Source organism: Ochotona princeps, chromosome 9, assembly GCF_030435755.1.
Source record: "Ochotona princeps isolate mOchPri1 chromosome 9, mOchPri1.hap1, whole genome shotgun sequence".
Lineage (NCBI taxonomy): Eukaryota > Metazoa > Chordata > Mammalia > Lagomorpha > Ochotonidae > Ochotona > Ochotona princeps.
Window position 1 is genome coordinate 42633752 of NC_080840.1, and position 25887 is coordinate 42659638.

The 25887-nt window shown below is 39.6% G+C and overlaps 1 protein-coding gene across 1 annotated transcript in view; it reads left to right on the forward strand.

Annotated features, from left to right (window-relative positions):
- RP1 (RP1 axonemal microtubule associated) overlaps positions 1-25887 on the forward strand; it is a 280642-nt gene that overhangs the window by 24729 nt on the left and 230026 nt on the right. The window contains exons 2-3 of the mRNA XM_058668634.1: positions 13867-14493; positions 15658-15829. Coding sequence (XP_058524617.1) covers positions 13879-14493; positions 15658-15829 — 787 coding nt within the window. The 5' untranslated portion in view covers positions 13867-13878. The remainder of the gene's footprint in view (positions 1-13866; positions 14494-15657; positions 15830-25887) is intronic.

Here is a 25887-nt window from a genome sequence, read left to right on the forward strand (position 1 = left end):
TGTCAACGGACTAGGAACCCAACAGGAGTAGTTTACTCTAAGTTATTTTTTCAATTGACTGCTTCCAAGCAGCTAAAGCCTGTTTATTAATTTTTTAAAGATTTATTTGATTTTTATTGGGAAGTCAGCTATACAGAAAGGAGGAGAGACAGAGAGGAAGATCTTCCGTCAACTGGTTCACTCCCCAAGAGGCCACAACACTGGAGCTGAGCCTATCCGAAGCCAGGAGCTTGGGGCTTCTTCTGGGTCTCCCACATGGGTGCAGGGTCCCAAGGCTTTGGGTGGTCTCTATTGCTTTCCCAGGCAACAAGCAGGGAGCTGGAAGGGACACAAAGCCTCTGGGATTTGAACTGGCTCCCATATGGGATCCTGGTGCATGTAAGGTGAGGACTTTAGCCACTAGGCTACTGTACCAGACCCTTGTTTACAATTTAAGAAAGAAAAATATAAACCTATAATCTACTTACTTGATTACTCAAAGCAAAAATTTTGCTTTACTGTTTTGTCAAAATGTTTAGAAAAAAATTTAATACATACTCACATACTTTTGAGCATGAGCTGTATTTTGTTTTATAAAAAAATTTAAAGGAACTTATTTACCTGAAAGCAAGAGAGAGAGAAAGAGAGAGAGAGAGAGAGAGACAGAGAGAGAGGGAAGGAGAAACAGAGAGAGAGAGGGAGGGAAGGAGAAAGAGGGGGGGGAGGGAGAGAGAAAGAGAGATCTTAACATCTGCTTGTTTATTTCCCAAATGGCCACAAAGTCTGAGGCTGGATCAGGATGAAACCAAGTGCCTGGAAGTTCATCTGGTCTCCCTCAAGGACGTCAGGAGCCCAAGTACTGGGGCTGTCTTCACCTGCTTTCCCAGGAGCATTAGAAGGAAGAATCATAAGCAGCTGGTACTTGAACTGCGGCTCATACAGGATAAGTGTGTCACAGGTTGTGGCCTAATCCACTGCTCCATAATGCTGGTCCATGGATCTTCTTTCACTGATAGTGAAGTTATTCTTTTCTGTTTTGTAGTATTTCAAGATTCTGGAAGACTCTGTGGAACTGGCAATTTATTCCTGACAATCAATTTTATTGAGAAATTCATTTTATTTTATTCTTTTATTTAGCAGATACATATTGAATCCTGACCAAGTTATTATGACTTAGTAATTCCGTTTGTATTAAAATAAGTGTTAGTCAAATAATGGGAATGATACATTTTAATTTAGTGATGCCTAAAAAGTTCTTGGAATATATAGACTCCACAATCATGCATTACATCACAGCATTTTTGTCAACAGCAGGTAATATAAAGGATAAACGTCTCATAAGATTATCTTGCCTAGTGATACCATAGTTTTCTTGTTTTTTTGTCAGCACAAACCATGATGTTCACACAATACTGCCTAACAATGCATTTCTCAGAATGTATACTGTTGTTAGATTACACCTGGTCATCTTTTAATATGATGCTGGTTTTCCATAAGGATGTAATACTCAGCCACAAGTTTTGCTTTTGTTCTATGCATGAATCAGGATCATTTTGAATTTTAATTTAGGACACATTTAGATCAGTATCATCTAATCAACAGGTGATAGAAGTGTGAAACTCCACTGTGACTAGTGGGTCTATTTATTATCTCAATATATCCTGAACTATCTTGTCCCTTGTAGGCCTAATCAAAATGACAACTGTAAGTCTATAAATTACAGAATCTGTTTCATTGAATGTACATTAATAGCATTCATCTGTTTGACAGTTCATTATTTTATCTCTTCCATGACACACTTTACTTCCTTAGTTGAAGATTACTCAAATCTTATTCTGATCTCTCTATCTCAATCTTTGGTATCATTTGATCACTGCTTCAATTTTGTATGGACTCATGATAAATACATTAAACATAGAAAGATTCATCCAATTCCTGATGTAACATTATCTTCCACTAGTGTTGTCTGTTTTTGTCGATGGCAACACAATTTATAAAATATATGTTACTCATTTAAACAACCTAGCAATACTGGGTGAAATTAAACTTTTGTAATTTCTGACCCTCATGCTTTACGCAACTTCTGCTGAACTTATCATCTGTGCTGTATTTTTTAAATTTACCATATATAAAGGATTAAATAAATCAGCCATCTCCTTGCCTTCCACAACTGATATATTGTTGTGTTATTTTCGGTCTACCTCTGAAATTTTTTAGGATTAATTTCCTTCCTGTCTATTCCTATCCTCATTATTCTAAATCATGAGTTCAAGCCCACATGAACTCTTGATGCAACTATTTTTAGAGCCACTTCATCAGTTTTTCTCACCACAGTCTCCTCCCTTCAAATTATCTGACATGCAGTGTCAGGGAAACACTCAGTTCTGATTTCATTTCCCTGCTCAAAAACCTGCTAGGGAGTTCCAGATTTTGTAGAACTGAATCAAAACTCCTTGTGTGACATTTTTTATTCTCCACAATAAAGTCAATACACAGAGAGTTCAACTTTAGACAAAGAACATGGTTACCAAGTGCTTAAGAGACTTCACTATTTTTTAAAAAAGATTTATTTATTTTTATTACAAAGTCAGATATACAGAGAGAGGAGGAGAGACAGAGAGGAAGATCTTCCATCTGATGATTCACTCCCCAAGTGACCACAACGGCCGTGTGCTGTGCCAATCTGGAGCCAGGAGCCAGGATCTTCCTTGAGGTCTCCCACACGGGTGCAGGGTCCCAATGCATTGGGCCATCCTCGACTGCTTTCCCAGGCCACAAGCAAGGAGCTGGATGGGAAGTGGAGCTGCCGGGATTAGAACCATCACTCATATGGGATCCCGGCGCGTTCAATGCGAGGACTTTAGCCAGTAGGCCAGGCCCCTGGGCCCAAGAGACTTCACTATTAATTGTGTGTCCTTTGACAAACTATTTTTCTCACCCCCAGATTTCCTATCCATAAAATAGGTATAAAGTAGCAGATACCCCTACAGTTGTGAGGATTAAATGAAATAATTCGTATAAAGCACTAGGCATGGTAGGAGTCTATACATTTTGTAACAATTGCAGAATTATTGTCTAAGTAGATAGATAAAGGTGCTTTCTACTGTATTTGTTTCAGAAATGAGAAGTTGAATTTAATATGAGTGAGACTTATGATTCTCTCACCATTCAGTCCCCATGTCTTTTTTATTAGCAATTCTTTTTAGAGGAAGGGCTGTTGCTGTTAGACCATACAGAGAATGTTGAAAATTGTCATGACTACTCACCTAATAGGATTATTCATAAAACCTGAATGGTCAAAACTAAGAAAAGATAATAAAATGTGGTATATTAGAATACTGTGTAGCACTAAAAATTAATGTTCTACTGATACATGCTAAATCCAGTTGAACCTTAAAAACATGCTAAATATGTAAGTTGATTATTATTTTAGGCAGAGAGTAGTAATGAGAAATAACTACAAATGGGGAATCTAGAGATTCTACCACCATTAAGCAATAATAAGGCTAGCTTCCCACCGAGGAAGGGAGATGCCTCAGGAAGCCTGATATCCCACCTCTACCCAGCAATAACGGTATCTCTTTGCCAGGGTGTCAGGAGGTGCTATGGTTCATTTGGATTTCTCTGGGGTGTCAGACAAGACCCTATAGTTCACTTGGATTTCCACCTAAATGTGGTATTCAGGAGGCATGTTCCCTTTCTGCTGCTGGCACTCTGTCAGATAAGACCTCGTCAGTAATTCATATTCCATAAAATAAACCAGTCTTAAAACAAGATTGAAGTAGGAACCAGAAGCTGAGAGAACTAGTTACCATCAGACTTCTAAAAGTCCGTCTAAAGGAAGCTATTCAACAGAGAAAAGAAATACCTGTTTCATTTTGTCACTCTGCTTTATAATGTAGGGGTGTAATGTCATACAAAAGGCCATACTGTTTACATAAGATGTCTCTGCACTAAAAATTTGTGTTTTACCGGATCCTGTTCATGTGACAACATACCCAGTTCCTGTTATCGCCATGCTTACAGCTAGAGTAAAAGTAGACAAGACTTGAACACACTTTACTAACCTGATGGCTTTGATGTGGAATGTTACTTGAAAGGAAGAGAAAGCTATCAAAGGCTTTAGTACAGTTTTTCCTCTTTCCCCAGTGGGTATGCTCCAAGACCTGCTAGTGGATGCCTGAAACAGTGGCTGCTAGTAAGACGGTATATATTATGTTTTTTCCTATAAATACATACTTGTGATAGTTTAATTAAGCACAGAGTTTAAAAAATAATGTTAATAAAACAAAATATTAATATTCTGCAATAAATTCGCATGCTCATCACTTTTATGATGTAGGCTCATTGTCAATTACTATAAAGCTAACTTAAACACAAACTGCAATACCATGGCGGTTTATGCAACAACTGAGACAATTCCCAAATAACTAACAGGCAGGTAGCATTTGTAGCATGGATACACTGGATAAAGAAATCATTCACATTTTAGACCTGTCATGAAGCACTGCAGTGTGGGGTCATTTTATGTTTTTGGCTGCTGATTTGCTCCAAGTCCTCAGTGCCACACTCAATTCCAATAAACTCAGATGGATTAGTCCCCCTCTCACTCTGTGGGTGACTTCCTGGAGTCCCTTCCCTCCTCACATTCACAACAGCTCCTTCTTCCCCGTCTCAGCCTCAGTAGGTGCTTTTCCATCTTCAATTACAGAGACTGATTAGCACACAGAAGAGAAGGGCACCTTCGCCTGTCTCCCTGCAGCCTTTTCTGCTACCGGGGATGATCTCCATAATCCCTGCTAAGACTTACACCTCCACTGTGCATTCACGCAAGGTCACAGCTCCAGGAACTCTCAGCCTTCTTACCTGCAGCAGTAAATTTTCCCCATGCATTTGATCATTCTTATCAGTCTACATACACACAAATTATATCTAATACTAAACATGGCCAAAAAAAAAAAAAAAAAAAAAAACCCAAACAGTTCCAAACTGACAATGTTTGTCTCCTCATGTGACACCGATGTGACTCCTTCCCGTTTTCCATCCATTTACCCAGTGAGGCTTTTATTGTACTTGCTCTGCTAAAAAAGGTTTTGGGTCCGGCATGGTAGCCTAGCGGCTAAAACCCTCACCTTGAATGCGCCGGGATCCCATATGGGCGCTAGTTCTAATCCCGGCAGCTCCACTTCCCATCCAGCTCCTGTTTGTGGCCTGGAAAGGCAGTCGAGGATGGCCCAATGCATTGGGACCCTGCACCCATGTGGGAGACCTGGAGGAGGTTCCTGGCTCCTGGCTCCAGATTGGCACAGCACTGGCCGTTGTGGTCACTTGGGGAGTGAATCATTGGATGGAAGATCTTCCTCTCTGTCTCTCCTCCTCTCTGTATATCTGACTTTGTAATAAAAATAAATAAATCTTTAAAAAAAAGGTTTTATTGGAGTTACAACAAATTGCACATTGCTAAAGTCTAGGCTTAATTCTCAATACTCCTCTTTTTAACATATCAACTGTAGCTGACACAGTTTATCACTCTCTTTTAGGTGAAACACTTTTTTTTTCCCTTGGCTTCCAGGGTACTATTATTTTGATGTACAAAAATGTTTTCCTCAGTAGCTTCTTTGCTATTTCTTTCCAATCTCACTGGCTGTTACATTTTCATGTGCACGCAACTCTTCTCTTGAATTTTCTCTCTTCTTTATTTGTATTCACTCATTTAAAAATTGTCATCCCGACTTATTCAGGAGTTGAAAGCCAGTAGTATGTCAATAAATATTATATTGACACCATTATCTTGAACCTGTAGTATCTGTATGTCCAACTGCCTATTTGATGCTTCTACTTTGATGTCTAGCATGCTTTTAAACATTTTTTATTTTCTTTTTAATATTGTTTATATAATTGAGAGGGATGCATGCCCATGTGGGCCTCTGCTTAGAGTGAGCAGGGTTATATATGGAGGCCAGTTGGTGGGACAAATGTTTCAATTTTTTTCTCCTATGTCTGCAGGGGATGTGGGGGAGGGGGACTGCTACTTGTTGTCAAGTATGACAATCAGCACATTGGGGTGGGGATGATCACCTGATGACACTTCAGAGACCATGAGGTTTGACAGTTCTGAGAAGATGCTGGATTTTGTCACTCCAAGGCTGATAAAATCTTTCCAAGGTCTGTTGGTGGACAAAGCCCACTTTAGTGCCTCCACAGACCCAGGAACATGCTGCAAGCTTGTCCAGGAGGACTGTCCAGTCTGTTCTTTTTTTTTGTTTGTTTTAAGATTTATTTATTTTCGCTGGAAAGACAGACTTAACAGAGAAGTGATGAGATTTTCTGTCCTCTGGTTCACTCCTTAAATATCTGCAATGGCTGGAATTAAACTGATCTAAATCCAGGAACCAAGAGCCTCTTCAGTGCCTCGTACATGGGTGCAGGATCTCAACGATTTGGGCCATTCTCTGCTGCTTTCCATACCAGAAAAAGGAAGCTGGATTGGAAGTGGAGCAGTTGGAATATGAACTGGAGCTCATATGGGGTGCTGGCACTTGGGGGTGAATTGTACAGGCCCAACTTGTTCTGCTTTCCATCCTCTGATGAGGCAGTCGATATCCCTTGCTGGCCTAGATGAGCTGGCTGTCATGCCTCCGTGTGCATCTGGACATGCACAAATATCAGCAACTGAAGAGGCCCAGTTCCAATGCACACACTCCAAGGTTGGAAAATATATCCTGTGAATCTTCCCTGTGGCCAGAGTCTGAGTCCAGCACAGCAAGGAGTCTGATCCTCACAGCAAGTTGACTGGGGCAAGATGGCTGCTAAGATGCTTCAGTGCTCCAGTGAGGATATCCCCACAAAGACATAGCTACTCATGGCCAAAGCAGGATTACAAGAGCTAAGGAAACCAGGTCACAGACTGCAGTGTCTTGGTAGGATGCACTGAAAATGACAGGAAGCATAGAGTTGCCCATGAAACACCCAGCTCCAAGCATGGTAGCAATGGAGAGAGATGGCACACCTATCATATGAAAGAGACAGGGAATTAAATCCAGACTTTGGGCTTGAAAATCATTACAAAGTTTACCATGGTAATCCCCACAAGCATGTAAGTTAGGTATTTTCTCCAAAACTTAAATAAATGGCCTAAGCTAAGAGAAAAAGTTGAAATTTGAAATGAGCTCTGATTTCAAACTATATACACATGCCCACTGTCTACTGAGCTGAGTGCTCTGTCAGCAGTGAACCAGAAAGAATTTCACAGAATTTAGATGTGGTGGTCAAGTCCTCTGAGTGACTATGGCATAAGGCAGAAGCAGGGACAAAGCTTTGTGGGAGCCCTGCCATGGAGAGACCTCTGTACTTGCTGAAGGTCAGCAGTGGCTGCTTGTTGACAGGGCAGAGTCCCATTGTTGCCCCAGAACATCTGAGTCAGATACTGCAGAGTAACTTCTGCAGATTTGCAGAGGTTCATATGTAGATACTTTAGCCTGAAGAGGAATGGTGCCTGCCACAGCTACTGCTAGTAGTAGTGAAGTGACAGTATAACAGGTACATGTGCTCTTTGACTGGAGTTACAAGAGTAGAGTATGTATTCTGGATATTCTTAGACAAGGAGAGCCTTCTTGTGCTGTGTGATATGTAAGAAATTTTATTTCTCCTAAAAGAATCCCCTAGTTAAAATCCTTTCAATGTTGATATAGAACTGACGAATGTGGTTTACCATATATGGATTTGTTAACAGCATTCAAGATCAGGTCAATAGAAATATGCCTGATTTGTTCTTAGTTGTTTAAGAACAGAACATATAAAACCTCAAGGTTAAAATTATGCAGTGCAATTTGGAGATGGTAATGACACTATTCATGCTTATTGCTACATTGTGAATACATGTTTCCTTATTGATTCATTTAACCGTGTCTTTCTGCAGACAGTGGTAATAAGTGGAAATTTGCAGCAAAGTATAACATTATTGTTTCTCTTATCTACACCTTTTCTTCTCCCCACTGTGTCTTTCTTTCTTTTTTAATAAGTGGTTTGGGACAAGAATTACAAGGAATAGTGTGCCGTTTCACGAGCATGTGCGTGTGTGTGTGTGTGTGTGTGTGTGTGTGTGTGTGTGAGATCTGTTTGGAGACAGTGTTTCGGAGCACATCTACAGCCCTGGTCCCTTCTCCGCAGAGGACCTTTGCCTGATTTTGTTGCTCAGAGCTTGAGGCAGAAAGATTAGGCAAGGCATCTTCAAGTCAAATTAGACCACAGGTGGTCATTCAAGGGGTCAGGTGCCATCTGGGGACTTCCTGTGTGATGAAACCTAACACATATTCAAATCTCTTTATGATTAAATAAAGCAGAATGAATGCCAGGTAGACAGAATTATAAATGATCGCTCTCTACTTCTCTTATTGTCCTGTGTTAAGTTGAATGGACACAATTCTTACACTTAGAGTCATCACTGTTAGAATTACATTGATGTAGTAGTTAACAGTTAGTGGGAATGTTTTTGTTTATTTATTTTTAAAAAGAAGGCCTATATCTTTTCCTTTTCCCATGACTCCTTGAGAGAATATTGACTCAAATTTACTTATCAATGAATGTTAAAATGTGAAACTATTTCATCTGTAGCAACATGACTTTTCCCCTTTAACAACTAAATAAGAATTTAAGGTTGTCCAGGAGAGAAATGCTTGATAATTGGAGAGATGTTTTCTCTGGAGAATGGCACTAAGCAAGGCCACTATGCCTGGAGACTCTCATCGGAAAGATTTCAGAAGTGCAGGGCATGCTGTGAACCAGTTTGTTTAAGGTTGTGGTTCCTTTAAGGTGAGTTCTGTCTGATGACTCATATCACCTTGGATTAAGTTAATTGGCTATACTCAATCCCTGGGCGGACATGCTAAGAATAAATCTAAAAGCATTTATTTCTTCACATGAAATGAGCAGGTTACATGTACAGTGATATTTCTGTAAGTTGTTCATACATACGATTTAAATATCTTCTTACTTACATGGGAAGTTTCAAGTTCTGGTAAGTACAAAACTGTTTGAAATATTTTTTCTGAAAATAATGTCTTGCTGATTGTATTTTGCATTATATTTTTTATCTAGACTATTTGTGTTATATCTTTAATAATAAGGGTAAAAATATATTTACTATTATTTTTCCCTCAAATATGCCAGCAATTTTCTCAGTATGATGAAGGAAGTAGGAGGGAACTTTAGTATCAGGAAATCAAGTGGTTCTCATTTACTCAAATATGAGCATGTTTATTTCTATGATTATAAAAGAAGTACACACTCATAGAAATTCATGCTATACATTAAAGAAGGAAGCTACTTACAATTCAACAAAACTGCTGATCACCAGTGAATAATTTATGTATTTTTTCTGAATCATCTTCTCTCTCCCCTTCCTACAGAATGGAAAATCTGTAGAATCTACTTTATGTTTTCACATAATGCAATTTTTCTTATTAATCTAAATTCATTAATTTTCTGTTCTATATTCCACTTCATTCTTTGCAAAATACCTAAATTCCTCCTACATAGTAAGAAATCAAATTTGAAATTCAGTATGTGAAATATATCTTTTTTTGTGAAGTGCATGGGAAATAAAGATACAGCTACTTGGCAGAAGCAATTATTCAGCTGTGAGCAGCCTGTCTTAACCATTCCGTTGGTTGAGACCAACAGTGGCACTAAGCACGTACATGGCTGAGTCTAGTGAACCAAGATACATGCTTGATAGACAGTGCAGAGGCTCTGCAGAGAACAGGGGGAAGATACTGCAGCAAGCTGTGATGTCAGTAGGAGCAGGTATGGATAAACATGGGGTACAGGTAAACAGATTTTAAAAACTAGCTTTTTGCTACCTCTAGGGAGTTAGCGGTGAGGAAAACAGTCACACCCTCCCTGTTTTAAATTAGAGGGCCTCCATATTCTAGTTGCCTCTTTCCACCTCCACTTCTCTTTCAGTGCAAATATCCAAATACTCCAATACTAGGCTGCAGGAGAACATTTTCCAATATCAGGAAGTGTAATGTTCTTAAAGAATTAAACACTTCAAGGCTGCTTGGTTTGTTTCCTAGGTAATCCTTAAGCATATTACTGTCTTATCTCAACCTCAGAGGGCCTAGAACAAACCTTGTTACAGATAATGTACGTACAAAATTGCTTCATTTCATCCCAATTCTGATTTGTTTTAAAATCGGCTAAGATAGTATGGCTTAATGTTGTGAGGGGCTGATAGCTCTGTTTCCCCAAAGGGGATCGTCTAAGTGCAGCATTTTGTTTGCAGTCTGTTTGCCTTCTTCCCGGATGGTATTGCCACCACTCTGCCTTTGGCATCTCAGCCTCCCGCAGGCTTTTCCTTTGAAAATTCTTCTCTCATTCCGTCCTTATCTCCAATCTCCCTAGCTTGGACCAGACATTCCCCTTTCATAGTCTCTAGGCACAATTTTTTTTTTCAAGTATGCTACTGAATTACTCTGGATTTTCCATGTGTTCTTATAAGAGCTGCATGATTATTACATCAGGGCAAAAGCTGACTTACTACTTTCTGAAGGAAATCTGTTTTTCATCTTTTTTTTTCTCAATGATGACATTTTGCACGGAACACAGATCCTTTTATCTAACAATGACAGCAAGTCTTCACCATGTTTCATGTTTCACACAAAGTGCCTACCCTGCCACCGGCTGTTAATCCTCACCTATCTGTATGCAGAATCTCAACACTCCCTAAAGCTTACCATAGTAACTTCCAGGAGTTACTAGAGATTTCTTACATGCAATGGACTCTGCTTTTTGTTTTGTTTTTGCTGCAGCCTCTTTACCAAGGTGCCTGGCAGTCACCCCAATGCACGGATCTTCTCTGCAAATGCTCCTCTGTAGCTGGACATCTGATATCTCCCCAGCACAAAGAACTTTCAGTTTCTGCCCCTCATTGCTTAGGCTCAAAGCAAGTGGTTAGGTCTGGCAGCAATGAAATACGGCCAACAAGGCCAACAAGGTCACTCTCCATACAGTTTTATCATCTGTGTTTCATGTTGTGGTCCCAGTGCAGAACTTTTTAACATAAAATCCTACAAACCCTTAGAATATAGGTCCACACAATCATGTTGTTGAAGTGGTGACCTTATTAAAAGTTCTTTGAACAGCAGACTTCAAGCAGAAAAGGAGACATGTCAAAATCCTCACATTACACCTACCAATATACATAGATACACTTATCCATACACTTAGACATATGCAATATAAGTATCAATTGTGTGAATGTATCGCAGACATTATTCATGTAAAAGTTATCAACAAACAGGCAAAACTTGGACTTAAAAAGCAACTGGAGGCAGAGATGTGAGGTCTTTTATTTAAATACTGAAGGAATTTATTCTTACAGTTTGTGAAGGCTTAGCGACTAAGCACACTGCCCAAGGTCAGGCCAGACTTTATCAGCTGAGGATGAGAAGAGGTTGCAGTGTTGCTGACTCAGTGACAAAGCTGGATTCCCCAGATCCTGATGCCTATGTGTGTTGCAGCAGCCTCTATGCTCTTAAGGACCACAATGACTATACCTCTGGGGACGGGAGAAAGGGAGAGAGTTTGTAGGTTGATCTTCATATGCGTTCCCCTAAGCTGCAAATAAGATTTGTGACATAATAGGAAGTACATTATGAATCTTAGATAACAGTTTGAAAATACTTCAGTAGGTGAAATAGGTCAGGTTTATAGGTGATTTACAATGATAAAAAAACTTTTTTTCCATCTCTAGTATGCCTGTCAGTTCTATTTCATTTGTTCAGTTTATCTTCAAAGCTGTAGGACTTTCTTACTGTCAAACAGCACTGATGATTGTACTGTATTTTATTTTTTAAAAAAGATTTATTTATTTTTATTGGAAAGGCAGATATACAGAAAGGAGGAGAGACAGAGAGGAAGATCCTCTGTCCGATGATTCACTCCCAAAGTGGCTGCAATGGTTGGAGTTGAGCCAATCTGAAGCCAGGAGCCAGGAGCTTCTTCCAGGTCTCCCATGTGGGTGCAGGGTCCCAAAGCTTTGGGCCGTCCTTGACTGCTTTCCCAGGCCACAAGCAGGGAGCTGGATGGGAAGCAGAGCTGATGGGATTAGAACCAGCACCTATTTGGGATCCACTACGCTATCATGCCGAGCCCAGATTATTTTAAACACCAGGTAATAGCCAAAAATGCTGCAAATGAAAAACAAGCCCACAAACAGAAAACTTCGCAAGCTGTTCCTTTGTCAGACTGGTTTCACTGAGCTTCAGTTTGCCAGCAGGACTCAGATGGCTCCAGTGTTAGTGTCATATCACAAAGCTGTCATCCATTCAAAGAACACTTACTTAGTGCAGTATTTTCCAAAGTGGAGTAAGCGCTGTGTCACATGACCACCTGCATTTTCTCCAATCTGCAGAGGACAAAAACCTGGAAGTGTCTTCATATGGTCCATACTTAAGGATCTAGGTGACACATTCTTTCTAGAACTTAATATTAAGTTCATTTTCTTTCAGTTGAACTCATTTGGTTCCAGTAAAAGGACAATTTATTTATTTATTTTTTTAAAGATTTATCTATTTTTATTACAAAGTCAGATATACAGAGAGGAGAGAAGGAGAGGGAGATCTTCCATCCAATGATTCACTCCTTAAGTGACCGCAATGGCTGGTGCTGTGCTGACCCGAAGCCGGGAAACTGGAACCTGGAACCTCTTCCAGGTCTCCCACGCGGTGCAGGGTCCCAGAGCATTGGACCATCCTCGACTGCTTTCCCAGGCCACAAGCAGGGAGCTGGAGGGAAGTGGAGCTGCCGGGATTAGAACCGGCGTCCATATGGGATCCCGGGGCATTCAAGGCGAGGACTTTAGCCTCTAGGCCACGCCGCTGGGCCCCAGTAAAAGGACAATTTAAAGTTCAAAATCTTCCTGTGCTCCCTGCTGCCAATTCCTCCCAAACCCTGTTGGGAGATTTCTTTGAATGCTGGGACAGACTGCATTAAGGTGATGGATTGCAAAATTCTTTTCTCATTAGTTGGTTTCTGATTTGGGTCACTTTATTATTAACTGTACAATAATATCTGTTAATTTTAACGATTCACCAATTTTAGTATCATATAAAAACACACATATTTTTTTCCATAGCTTTGTTATGTAGTGATAAATACTATCAACCATTTTTGGACTTTCTCCCTTCATATACACATGCATAAATCAATGTTATAGTTTATATATTTTATAAATTGCCTTTTCACTTAGCAATGTCATGATTACCTTTTTAAAAATCTTTTAAAAATTGTTTGAGCGGTAGAAACAGGCAGAAAGAGAGAGAGCGAGCTGTTGAGCACTCTCATCTACTGGTTCAGCCCCCTAAATTCCCACAACTGCTAAAGTCAGAAATGAGAACTCGGTCCAATTCTCTCATGTGCGCGAAAGGCATTCAACTACTTGAACCATCATTCCTGTCTCCCAGGGTCTACACGAGCAGGACGCTGGAGTCAGAAGCCAGGGTGAGACTTCAACCTAAGCATTCTAACGTGGGCAGTGAGCATCTTAGTTACTGGTTTAAATGATGCCTTTCATTATAATCCATTTAACAACTTCAAAGTTTTCTATTCCATGGGTATATACCACATATCAACTTTTACTTTTTCTAAGTCCTTTATTCCTGTCTTTATTTTGTATTAAATGACAAATATCCTTATTTAACTGCTTCCTTAATGTCTACATCCTTAAACCGATCTTTTAAAGTTGGCAGGTATAATGAAGAAATGAGTAAATGAGCGAATAAAATCCTAAGGATATACTCAGAGCATAATAATAGGCATACATCAGTGTCACCATGGACTCTAGTGCTGGTGCTCTGGAAATGAACAATTTTCTTTCTTCCTTAGGTCTCAGACAAGATGAGTGCCACCCCACCTACCAGTTTTTCCACGATTCAGCCGACTATCTCTGAAGGTCAGATTCCCTCGTTTCGGCATGTAAGCGTCACTCAACCTGTTGTGGCCAAACGGATCAGCTTTTACAAGAGTGGAGACCCCCAATTCGGCAGCGTCAGGGTGGTGGTCAACCCTCGTTCCTTTAAGACCTTTGACTCTTTGCTGGACAACTTGTCCAGAAAAGTGCCCCTACCTTTCGGGGTGAGGAACATCAGCACCCCTCGGGGAAGGCACAGCATCACAAGCTTGGAGGAACTGGAGGACGGAGAGTCGTACCTGTGTTCCTATGGTAAGAAGGTACAACCGGTGGACCTGGACAAAGCCAGGCGGCGCCCCAAGCCCTGGCTCAGCAGCCGGGCTCTCACCGCGCACGCGCCCCACCGCCCTGCCGCCACGGCTGCTTCCGGCATGCTCCGCGGCCCGCGGAGGCTCATGGTCTTCCGGAATGGGGACCCGAGGACAAGGCGGACGATCCTTCTGAGCAAGAGGGTCACCCAGAGTTTCGAGGGCTTTCTTCAGCACCTGACGGCTGTCATGCAGTTCTCGGTGACCAAGCTGTACGCCACAGACGGAAGGAAGGTGATGTCCTGGGGCTGTGCACGCTGGGCTGGTGGCCTGTGGGAAGGCAGGCCTGTTCCTCGCGCGGGACTCTGTGAACCGTGTGCTCTTTCGCTGCACGCAAGGGACCCTTGAGAACCGGGTTTTTTTCCTTCTCCCCTGCAGCCTGCGCCCTTTCAGCCTGGCCTAAGCACCAAGTTAGATTATATTTTGTCTTGGAATCCAATTTTGAAAATATGTGAAGAATTAAAACAAATTAGGAGATGAATTAAAAGATAAACATTTTTGTACAGATTTTTTTAAAACTCTTGCATAGGAGGGAGTCGTCAAGAAGTTCAACAGATACATATGAAAAAACAGTGCGTGGGTTTCAAATCCTGCCATATTTCTTGGAAAGCAGTGAGCCAGAATAGTTGTTTGTTGCTTAGAGGATGGGTTTTGCTGGGATCCCTGCTGGGAGGTTCCAACTGACCTTCCTGGCCCTGCCGTGTCCGCCAAGCATTTTGAGCAAAGCTTCAGACTTTGATGGGGAGTGCCACATTACCTGTGTGTGTGTGTGTGTGTGTTTTAAAGATTTATTATTTTTATTGGAAAGGCAGGTATACAGAGAGGGGGAGAGACAGAGAGGAAGATCTTCTGTCCAATGATTCACTCCCCCAGTGACCACAACGGCTGGAGCTGAGCCAATTCGAAGCCAGGAACCAGGAACTTCCTCCAGGTCTCCCATGTGGGTGCAGGGTCCCAAAGCTTTGGGCCGTCCTTGACTGCTTTCCCAGGCCACAGGCAGGGAGCTGGGTGGGAAACAGGGCCTCTGGGATTAGAACCGGCGACCATATGGGATGCCAGTGTGTTCAAAGTGAGCACTTTAGCTGCTGTGCTATCGCACCTGGCCTGCCACATTAACTTTTAAAGATCACTTTGATTTTATCAGAAAATCAGTGCATCTGGCCGCTTTTTATGCTGGTTTAAAAAGGTTGTTTTGTTCATCTTTCTCCACTCCCCTCGCCCCACCCACCTCAACCCATTAGTATTTCTTGTTGTTTGCATTCATCGTTGCCTGGGAAAATGTGTGGCGACTGTCTCAAGCATAGGACATTGTCAAGGTGGTCCAAATGAAACTGTAAAATGGTCATATGCAAAAAGTATAACTTACTTACTAAGGATCGTGTTTCTGGTGTCCTCTAGGTACCCAGTCTCCAGGCAGTGATCCTGAGCTCTGGAGCTGTGGTGGCAGCAGGAAGGGAGCCATTTAAACCAGGGAACTATGACGTCCAGAAGTACCTGCTTCCTGCTAAATTACCAGGGATCTCTCATCGTGTACACCGAAAGGGAAATGCTAAGTCAGAAAGCAAAAAGGGTAAGTCGATTGTATATATCCAGATAAAGTTCTTATAGTTAGTTGTGGAATTTTTTTTGCCTCCACAACAACAGAAGCATTCATGGTTACAAGACCGCTTTGTTTCATTATACAGGAGAAGGTATGAGAGGAACAAACATATTCTAAACTGAAATTAGTAACTTATATAGTTGTAAAGGGTCACAGAAGTTATCTGATAAACTGTTTAGATTTTTCTGAATCAGCTAATGATGTGTCTGTTTAAAATGATGAGATATGCTTATTCCTTTTTCTTTCTTGTTTTTTTTTGCTTCTCTTCTCCCCTCCCTTCTCCTTTTCTCTTCTCCCCTCTTGAAGTACCTAATTATAAGAAATAGTCAACATATCATGCTTTGCAAAAAAAATGTGTACAAATTGTGTGATGTGTCTGGGATTGAAAGATTTATTTATTTATTTATGAAAGGAGTGTAGCATTCCTAGGTGAGCTCATGTTAGTAGAATGACTGTTTCAAGTCTATCAGTGTGTTTTTATCTTCTGAAGTTATCCTGGTAAACATAATAGGTCCTTAAAACTACTTTTTCATTTATTAAAAAAATCCATACAGTCATTTCATGCCAGGTAACAATAATCTAAGTTGCTAATTCTTTCCTATGTGCTGCATCATATGGTTTTGTCGTTGAGACAGGTGAGAATTATGTGTAGTCTCATTACGCATTGTGCCAGTATTTCCAGGGTAATTTGGCTGCCAATTAATTTTCATTCTCTTTAGACATGAAATAATGTGCTTTTTAACAATTTATGTTTTTAATCTTATTTTTGATGATGCTTGCATAGTTGATCAGGGTGGAATGGATCAAAAGTTAAGGAAAATTGGGTGTGATTACTGTTTCCAAATTTTCTAATTCCTCCTCCTGTTTCTGGTGGGAGGGAGGAGATAAGGAGATGAACCATGCCAACTATCCCAGCACCCAGGGTGGGGAGAGGCCCCTGATAGCAACCAAGGGTCGCAATGTGGTGCATGCTCTGAGGGTTCTGCCTAGATTCTGAAGTGCTTTCTGTCTCACCAAGCCAAGGATGGGAAAACCCTTCCAATGTGCATTGACTGCCATGGTTGATATTACAGTCTCCATTTGACCAGATTTTTGCTGTCATTGTTTGGGGTTATTGTCCAGTTTTTTCCTCTTCTTCTTCCTCTGCTATGGTAACAGATGTCCTCTGCAGGCTCCAGTGGGCTGCCATACCCTCCATGTGCATCAGAGCCCACTCTCCTTTGCTCCATCTTTTCCACTGAGGAGGACTAGCTTTCACAGGCAGACCAAGGGCCACGCTGCACCCCTACCCACCGGGTTCATGAACCAGGCACCCACTGCACAGGCAGGCCCAAGGATCTGGGCCAGTCAACCTGGGCCCTACTGGACCCCCCATCTCCAGGGTTCATGGACCTGACACCCACCATGCCCAGACTGGCATGACTCACTTCACCTTCGCATCCATCAGTGGGTGTTGCAGCCTGACTCGATCTAGCTCCTACTGATGGGTGGTGCAGCCTAAGCTGACCCAGCCAGTGCCTAGTCTTGGCCCTAATGTGAACTGGCTGGAGTTGCTGTCTGATCCAGCATGTTGTGCACACCATCTTGGTTCTCAGGTCTGCCAGTGGATGTTATGAACTGGTCCAGCCTGGCCCAGCCCCAGACCTGACCCACATGTATGCTGGCAGTTATAATAACCTGGCATGCGGTGGTCTGCTCTTTGCCTTGGTCTTGCATTCACCTGTAGGGACTGTGTCTTGACAAAAGAATTTAATAATGTACTTTTAAAATAGCATTTATCTTCTTACTTATCCTTTTTTTATTACTGTGTTTTCTTTTTCTTTCTTTGTTTTCTTTTCTTCTTCTTTTTTTTTAAAAATAGAAGTTCTCTTACTAGTACTGCTTCCACATTGCTTGAGAGCAGGGGAAGAAAGAGGCGAACCAGCCAGCACAGAGAAGGGTCATCTCCATTTTTACTAAGATGATTTTCCTGTTTTGTGTTTGACATAGGTTGCTGAGTGTGTTTTTTGATGGTTTCAGATAATCTTAGGACTTTTAAAGTTATGAAACATTTTCATTTATAAGTTTGGTAAAATTATAGCAAAAATCAGAAAAAGTACTTTTATGTTTATATGGTGAAATGTTAACGATGTATACTTGATGGCCAGTATGAATAAATCTATAAAATTAATAATAGTAATGTAATAGACTTGAAGAAGCAGAGGTGCTCAAGTTAACTCTAATGCTGTACCTTCAGAGGCAACTAATACCAGGCTTTACATTTACTTCTGTTCTCTGTGCCCTTCATGTTAAATCAACTATAGTAAGTATACAAAGGGAATGCTAAAGTAATAATTATTGTTTACTAACTCAGTGTTAAATGAGCCATAAGGGTATCTGATTTCATAGCATTGCATCTGTCTGTCTTTAATATGCACAGATAATATACACAAATGATTTTTTTTGAATAAGTAAGCATTGTCTATTTAGACTCCAGTTTCAGAGTTGGCAAACAAAATGAAACAGACACTTCTTCGCAGCATTTTTTTCCCATAGACTTCTATTTTGTTATTAAAATTATCTTATTAATGCTAAAAGTTTCTATATCGTCTCATTGAGGTAAAATTACGGGTCTGTAAGATTGACATGAAGAAATGACTCATAACCCATTGAATGTGCAGAGCTAAGAAATAATGTACTAATAATATTTGACTATGAGATACTGAAAATGTGATAGTGTTCATTTTAATTCTTTTCTTCTTCTTCTTTCTTTGCTGCCTTTTCCAATGGATGTTTGTAACTTTTTTGCTGCCCACCTTATGTTTTGCTGTTGAAATCTTTTACTCTTAAAATCATGAAAGTGAGCACACATATGCCTTCAGCCCCAAAGTCCCAGATTTACTCAGTTTCTTTGGACAAAACATATAGTAATGATAGCTACTCAGATTGTTCTTTTGCTCCTGAAAATTACTTGGCCTTAGAAAAAAATGGTTCTCAAAACTTGTCAATATATCCTACTGAAGATGATATTGAGAAATCAATTATTTTTAATCAAGATGGCACCATGACAGTTGAGATGAGAGTTCGATTCAAGATAAAAGGGGAGGAAACTATAAAATGGACAACCACTGTCAGTAGAGCTGATCTTTCTAATAAGAATGAAAAGAGTGCAATAAGCAGCTTTCCGGAAAGAGGAGATGATCGGTCATCGGGTTTAACGCTTGCAGCATGCTCCTTGACTGCAGATGCCTCACCTCTTGAGAAAGGCAGTATTCAAGAGGGAAATTTGGCAGAGGAGATCAACACTCAAATGACGAGTCAAGGAGCTGAAACTTGCAGTTCTGCTAGTTGGGAGAATGGTGCTATAGAGACAGACGTCATCCAGGAAACTCAAGATCAAGTGAAGCATCAGTTTTATAGGCCACCAACACCTGGACCAAGAAGAGTGAGACAGAAGAAATCTGTAATAGGAAGCATGACCTTAGTATCTGAAACTGAGGTTCAAGAGAAACAGTTTTCTTACAGTGAAGAAAGGGAGGGTGGGGAAAACAAATCTGAGTATCACATGTTCACACATTCTTGCAGCAAAATGTCATCATTATCTAACAAACCAGTGCTTGTTCAGATGGATAATAATGAGCAAATGGAGTCATCTTTAGAAAGAAAAAAGGAAAGCAGACTGCTCAAATCAAGTGCAGTAAGTGCTGGTGTTATAGAAATCTCAAGCCAGAAGATGTTAGAGATGTCCCATAATAATAGCTTCCCATTAACTGTATCAGAGAATTCAATTGTAGAGGAAGGTGTGGTATCAGGCAACGAAACTGGGATCAAGAACTTCATAATTTATAATGACATCAGTGATAGGTCCAGTCCTTTTTCAACAGAGGCAATTCATTCTTCAAGTGACAGCTCTAGAACTGATAAAAGTATTTCTGAGGCACCAGCTTCAGAGGGATCTTCTACAAGAATTGACAGGCTAATTAATGAATTTGCTCAATGTGGTTTACAACATCTTCCAGAAAGTGAAAAGGAGATTCTGTCATGTGTTGCCAAAAAAAAGAAGAAGAAATCTCAGAAACTTGTGACAAATTCCAGATATCAGAATGAGGAAATTGCAAGAAAAGGAATTCCCAGTCGGAATGAGAGGATCAACAGAGGAGGTAGAGTTGTACGACAAACTTTATTGCAAGGTTCCCACAGTTCTCTTAAAAGAGGGATGCTTTGTGAGGAAGACCTCCATGCAAATGACATAATAGCTGAATCAAACAATTCATTTTCAAAAAATAATCTCACAATAGGCAATCCCCCAATTGCCAAGAATTTTCCTAGGAAGAAATCAAATAATACTCAAAACTCTAGGGTTCAGGGACTCCTAACCAAAAGAAAATTGAAATCCATGAAGCAAGTCAGCGTGGGCGGACCTAGTAAGAAAGAGACTGGTAATGGAGACAACGTACTTTTCTACAATGCATCTAAATATTACAAAGGTACTTTTGAAAATCAAGGTTTATTTCATTTACTTAACCTTGAACAAAAATCCAAAGCTTTTTGTAGTCCGCCGTCTCAAGCAGAAATGGCATCTTGGTACTTGAGAGGAATGGCAAAGAAAAGCTTAATTTCAAATGTGAATGATTCACACGTAACTTTAAAAAGCCAGAAAAAAACAAAAGGGAACAGATTAAAATCAGGTGCCACTGTAAGTAAACAATATGGTACTACAAGGGCAAATTCCTTAGCTCTGAAAAGAGGTGATTTTCCTAGTGATATTGCTCATCTTTCAATTCAGAATTATGTACAAAGGTGGTTGCAGAACATGAATACATATCCAACTGTAAAACTTAGAAAATCAGCTCCAGTATGCAAAAATGAGAGGAGTGTGTTACGTTTTAACAATAGTAGATTTTTAGGAAATAATTTCCATACAAGTTCTGAAAAAGGAAATGATTTTGTTACGAAAAGTGATAAGCACCTAGCTAAAAATAATGGTTTGGCAGAGAATGATCTATGTACGGACGTAGCTAAATCTATTACTAAAGATAATCGTGAAGAACTTAAATGTGTCTTTGAGAATCAAGTTGGACCTCTGAAAGATTCTTGTTTAGTTTCACAGGGTGAGTATCAGACTTTTTCACAGCCAACTACTAATGATTGTAATACTAACAGGCAGATATTTTCTGAAAAGACAGGAGCAGAAGACAGCCTTACTTACCATGAAATAAACCTAGCTACAAAGGAGCAAAGTGTGGAAGCTGCCATTCAAGTAGATTCTATGGACACTCCAGAAGACTTCTTACCATACCTCTTGCTTCGTCAGCTCCAAACTTCAGTTTCTAATGTGCACAAGTCTCAGAATGGAGTTGTTCAAATGCCAGCTTCCTTTTCAGGTATTTCCTTCCCTTCTGTGATAGGTAATTCATCCACTAATATTCTCCTAGCTTGGCTGATAGTGCTATACCTAAAGGGAAGTGCGAGTTGTTCCTGTCAAGGTGATACTGAAAAGACGAACAACAGATCTTCAGAGACACTTGCATTGTTGGAAGTTCTAAAACACATTGTTGTCACAGAGGAAGCCGATGATTTGAAGGCTACTGTAGCTAATTTAGTAGAGTCAACCACACATTACTTTGGGATCAGTGAGAAAGAACAGAATAAGGCTCCTGAAGACCTTTCTGAAAATTGCTGCATAGCCAATATTCAGAGTGCTGAGTGCGATGAAAAGGAGATATCACAGAAAATGTCATCTTTGGATGGAGGTTGCTCTGCTCATGAGTCTGGTGTTGCTGAAGTCTGTGTTGCCCAGGTGACATACTCTCCCAGTGAGATGTCTAGTATGGGTAAGGTTTACACTCCAAAAGAGACTTGTAAACCTAGTGACAGTTGTGTTGTAGATAAGATCTACATGAACAAGGCTTCTTTTCTCGGAGAGATCTGTTCATTTACTGATACTGTGTCTTCCCACACAGTTTGTGCTCAAAAGGAGATCCATATTTATGAAACGGGTTGTCCAGTTGTTGAATCTCACATTCCCTGTAGGATATGCAAAAGCACTGAGTTGTTAAATTCCAATGAAAACATATGTTCTGATAACTGGAAATTAACCGAGGAGTTAGAAAATGCAGATAAAATTCAGAAAGGCCCAAATATTTGGGCAGATTCGGAGTGTAAAAATGACTTTGATTTATTGTTATCACATCAAAATGTCAGTAATTTAAGCCCTTGTGGCCTTTACCAAAATAAACTTGAGTCAGAATTAGAAAAGAAACATGATTCTGTAGATGAATTTGACAGTTGTCCAATGAAGACATTTCAGAGTAAAAATGAATATACGTCCTTTGATAAGGAAGATTCAAGGACCTCTGATGATCCAGGCTCAGTAACCAACAGCATAATATCAAGTGAAAGAAGCATTTCAGAATTGGAGTCTTTTGAAGAATTAGATAGCCAGCACACCATTATGTTTAACACAAAGATAAATAGAGGACAGCAAGCCAGGGAAGAATCAGCTAAAAAAGAATTAGAGGCTAGTAAAAATTTGGAATTGATAGACTTAGCTGATGAGAATGTTACAGAAGAAAATAGAAATGGTGTAACTTGTGAGACAATTAGCAGGAGATTGACAACACCACCATCTTTAGTGTTTTGCTATGATTCTAAGCAAAATCCTGAAAAAGAATTGAAACAAGGGGAGACTAAGATGAGAGTAAAAACGTTGATAAGAAGCATGGAAAGTGGAAACTATTCAGCAACCTCTTCTGATTTTAAAAAATGCTTTAAAAGTCCAGTGACTTCTGATTGGTCAGATGACAGACCAGACAGTGAGAGTGAGCAGTTCTATAAATCGCCCAGTGATGGCACCAATGTCAGTGATGATATTGCCCAAGAAAAAGAATACAATAAAGGATTTGTTAAAAGGGCAATAGAAAAGCTTTCTGGTAAATCAGAGATTACTAAACCTTCTGTTTTTCTTGGGTCTACACACAGATCTCAAGTTCTCCCATACAATTCTGTAGAATTTCAGTCAGCTAGGAAAACAGGTCACAATGATTCTCAAGGTCAGTCACCAGTGTTGCAGGAATTACTGGAGGAAAAACAAGACACATGCAATACTAATAGTGTGAGGGACAGTTATCAAAGGGGCAAACTTGTAGAACACGGTTCAAAACAAAATAATCACAACAGAATCTCTAGAGATAAAGAGGAAGGAATACTGATTGACAAAGGCAAGTGGCTTCTGAGAGAAAATCATCTGCTGAGGGTCTCATCTGAGCATCCTGGCATGTATGGCAATGCAGATTCCACATCAGTCGATACCCTACTTGATGATACCAGCAATGAGGTCCCTTATTCACATTTTGGAAATTTGGCCACAGGCCCAACTATGGCTGAACTTTCCTCCTCAGAAGTGGAGGAATTTATGCAACCTGTCGAGTTGAAATGCAATTACTTTAATATGCCTCATTGTAGTGACTCTGAGCCTTTTGGTGACTATGTGGTAGATGTTAAAAAGAAAACCTGTGCCAAGGAGAACATACCAATACACCATATAGAGGAAAAGGGTAATCATCAGTCAGAAAGAGTATGTCCAACTGTCACTCATGCCTTTACATCTGCTGGTAACAAAGTTCACCCTCTAACTCATGATGCTATTAAAACCCAACCATTGCCTGGCAGTGCTGTGACTCATAGGGCTGTTCAGGAAGGTGACTCTTTGGATAAACTGTATGCCCTTTGTGGTCAGCATTGCCCAATACTAACTGTTATTATCCATCCTGTAAATGAGGAACAGCGAGGATTTGCATATCGCAAAGATTCTGATATTGAAAATTCTTGGGGTTTCTGTTTATGGAAGAAATATCTAACGCAGTCAAATGGAAGCATTTTTGAGCATAACAATAGAGCCAATATTAGAAAAGAAGCTATTGACAAAGTCATTGTTGATAAATCCAATCAGTTTTATTTGCATAGCCTGATTGACTTGGTAGCTAAAGGAAGAAAATCAGATGTAATAGACTACTTGAACCCACAAGAAGAAAGTAATTTAAAGATACTTAAATCATACTTTCCAAAAAGCTTTTTCTTGACTTGCTTGTACATATCATGGCTAGTTGTCAGTGATACGAATCCAAATACTCAACATTTCAGTAGCTGGGTAAATGACAACTTTAAAGCAGTTGATGAGAATAACAACTTATATTACCGATTCCAGGACTCAAGAACAAATCTTAGTCAAGTAGTAAGAGAAAATATCAATTGTTACTTCTTCTTGGATATATTTAATCAAGCCTACTTGTTAGATATTTGTGAAATTGAGGTAACCTTCAATATTAGCAACAAAAATGTGTTAGAAATACTTTATATTTTGGGACTGAGAATCTCTTCATTTGGGGAGAGAAGAACCAATTAAATCCAACTGATATTAAAAGCAGTGATGAACAGAGTAATTCTTAATTTCAGTGTTAGCAGTCTTTTTGTGTTGATTTATTTTTAGCCCTGTTATAAAATAAAACACATGTGCTGAATATAGAATTTATGGTCTGTTTGAATTTCCTCCCTCCAAATGAGCTTGCTCTGGGAAGTTTACCCTTGTAAAGCCAATTTCATTTTTAATATTTTCTTTGTTCTTCATTTTTTCAGTAATTGCAGGCTGAATTTCTATACTATTATTTTAGAACTATATTCATACAATTTCTTATATTCATGAATTTGTTTAGAGCATCAAAAGTGTGATAGACAATTCTTTTTATATATTTTCAACTTGGTATAAATATATTGAATACATTTGTGAATAAATGGAAGATGTAGCATGAACTTTTTATTTCTTAATTTTAATTATGAGTTTGACAAAAGGTAAGATTGCATAGTAATCTCATGGTTTTTTTTGTGCCAAATATATGAGTTCAGTTCATTAGAATGCATGTCTACTGAGGTTGAAAGCATTTCCGTGGAAACAGTATTCACCATTGTTTCATGATTACAAAAAATAGTGCTCCACCACTAAGTTACCTTTTCAGTGATTTTTTTAAAATTACTTTATGGCCTTAGACATTAGTAAAAAGTAAAAAATATTAAGAGGCAGAAATGGACAGATTCTATGACGCAAAATTAAAGGAGGTAGAATGATTTAACCTGTAAAAGAAAAAAATGGTAAGTAAAATTCTCTGCACACTGAAAATGAATTGTTTGCTTGATCAACTTGAAAGAATTCTTTTGCTCATGTGAAGTAATACAACATTTAATAAAAATGGAAGCATTAATTGATGCCAAGAATAATAAATAAATTTGTTCAGACTATGAACCATGAATTAATCTGAATATTGCAATAAATTGTCTGGGAGTCAACAGGAGAACGTTCAAGATTCTTTCCATGGAATGGTTATATGACGGTGTAGAAAAAGTCCGAGACAGTTTGGACATCTAGAAGTCTTCTCTGTGACTGACTCAGGTTAGGATAATTAACATTCTTGGAGCAGTATGTGGAGGTGCTAACATAATATATATTGGGTGATGAAGACCTAAAAATAATTAATTACACACAGAATAACTTTGGTTTCAGTTCAATGTAACTCTTTTTTTTTTCTAAAATGGAATTGTATATTTATGTTACAGAAATAAAAAATTGCAAGTATTTGTAGCAAACTTTTAGTTTTCAAGCATACATTGGTAGAACTCCCAGTTATCTGTGAACTCTAACTTAAGGAACAAATGTGTTACCCTTTTGCGTGATGTGTAATGGGGACTTTATTTATCTATCTATTTATTTATTTATTTATTTATTTATTTATTATTGTGATGTCAGAAATACAGAGAGGAGAGATAGCAAGAGCTTCCGTCTGATGATTCAATCTCCAGGTTGTCACAATGGCCAGAGCTGAGCTGATCCAAAGCCGAGAGCCAGGAGCCTCTTCTGGGCTGTCCTTGACTGCATTCCCAGGCCACAATAGCCACTAGACTACCATGCCAGGCCTGTGATGGGGACTTTTTAAAGCATTTTATTTTTGATGATGTTTAAATAGTTGAGAAGGATACATGCCCATGTGTACCACTGAATA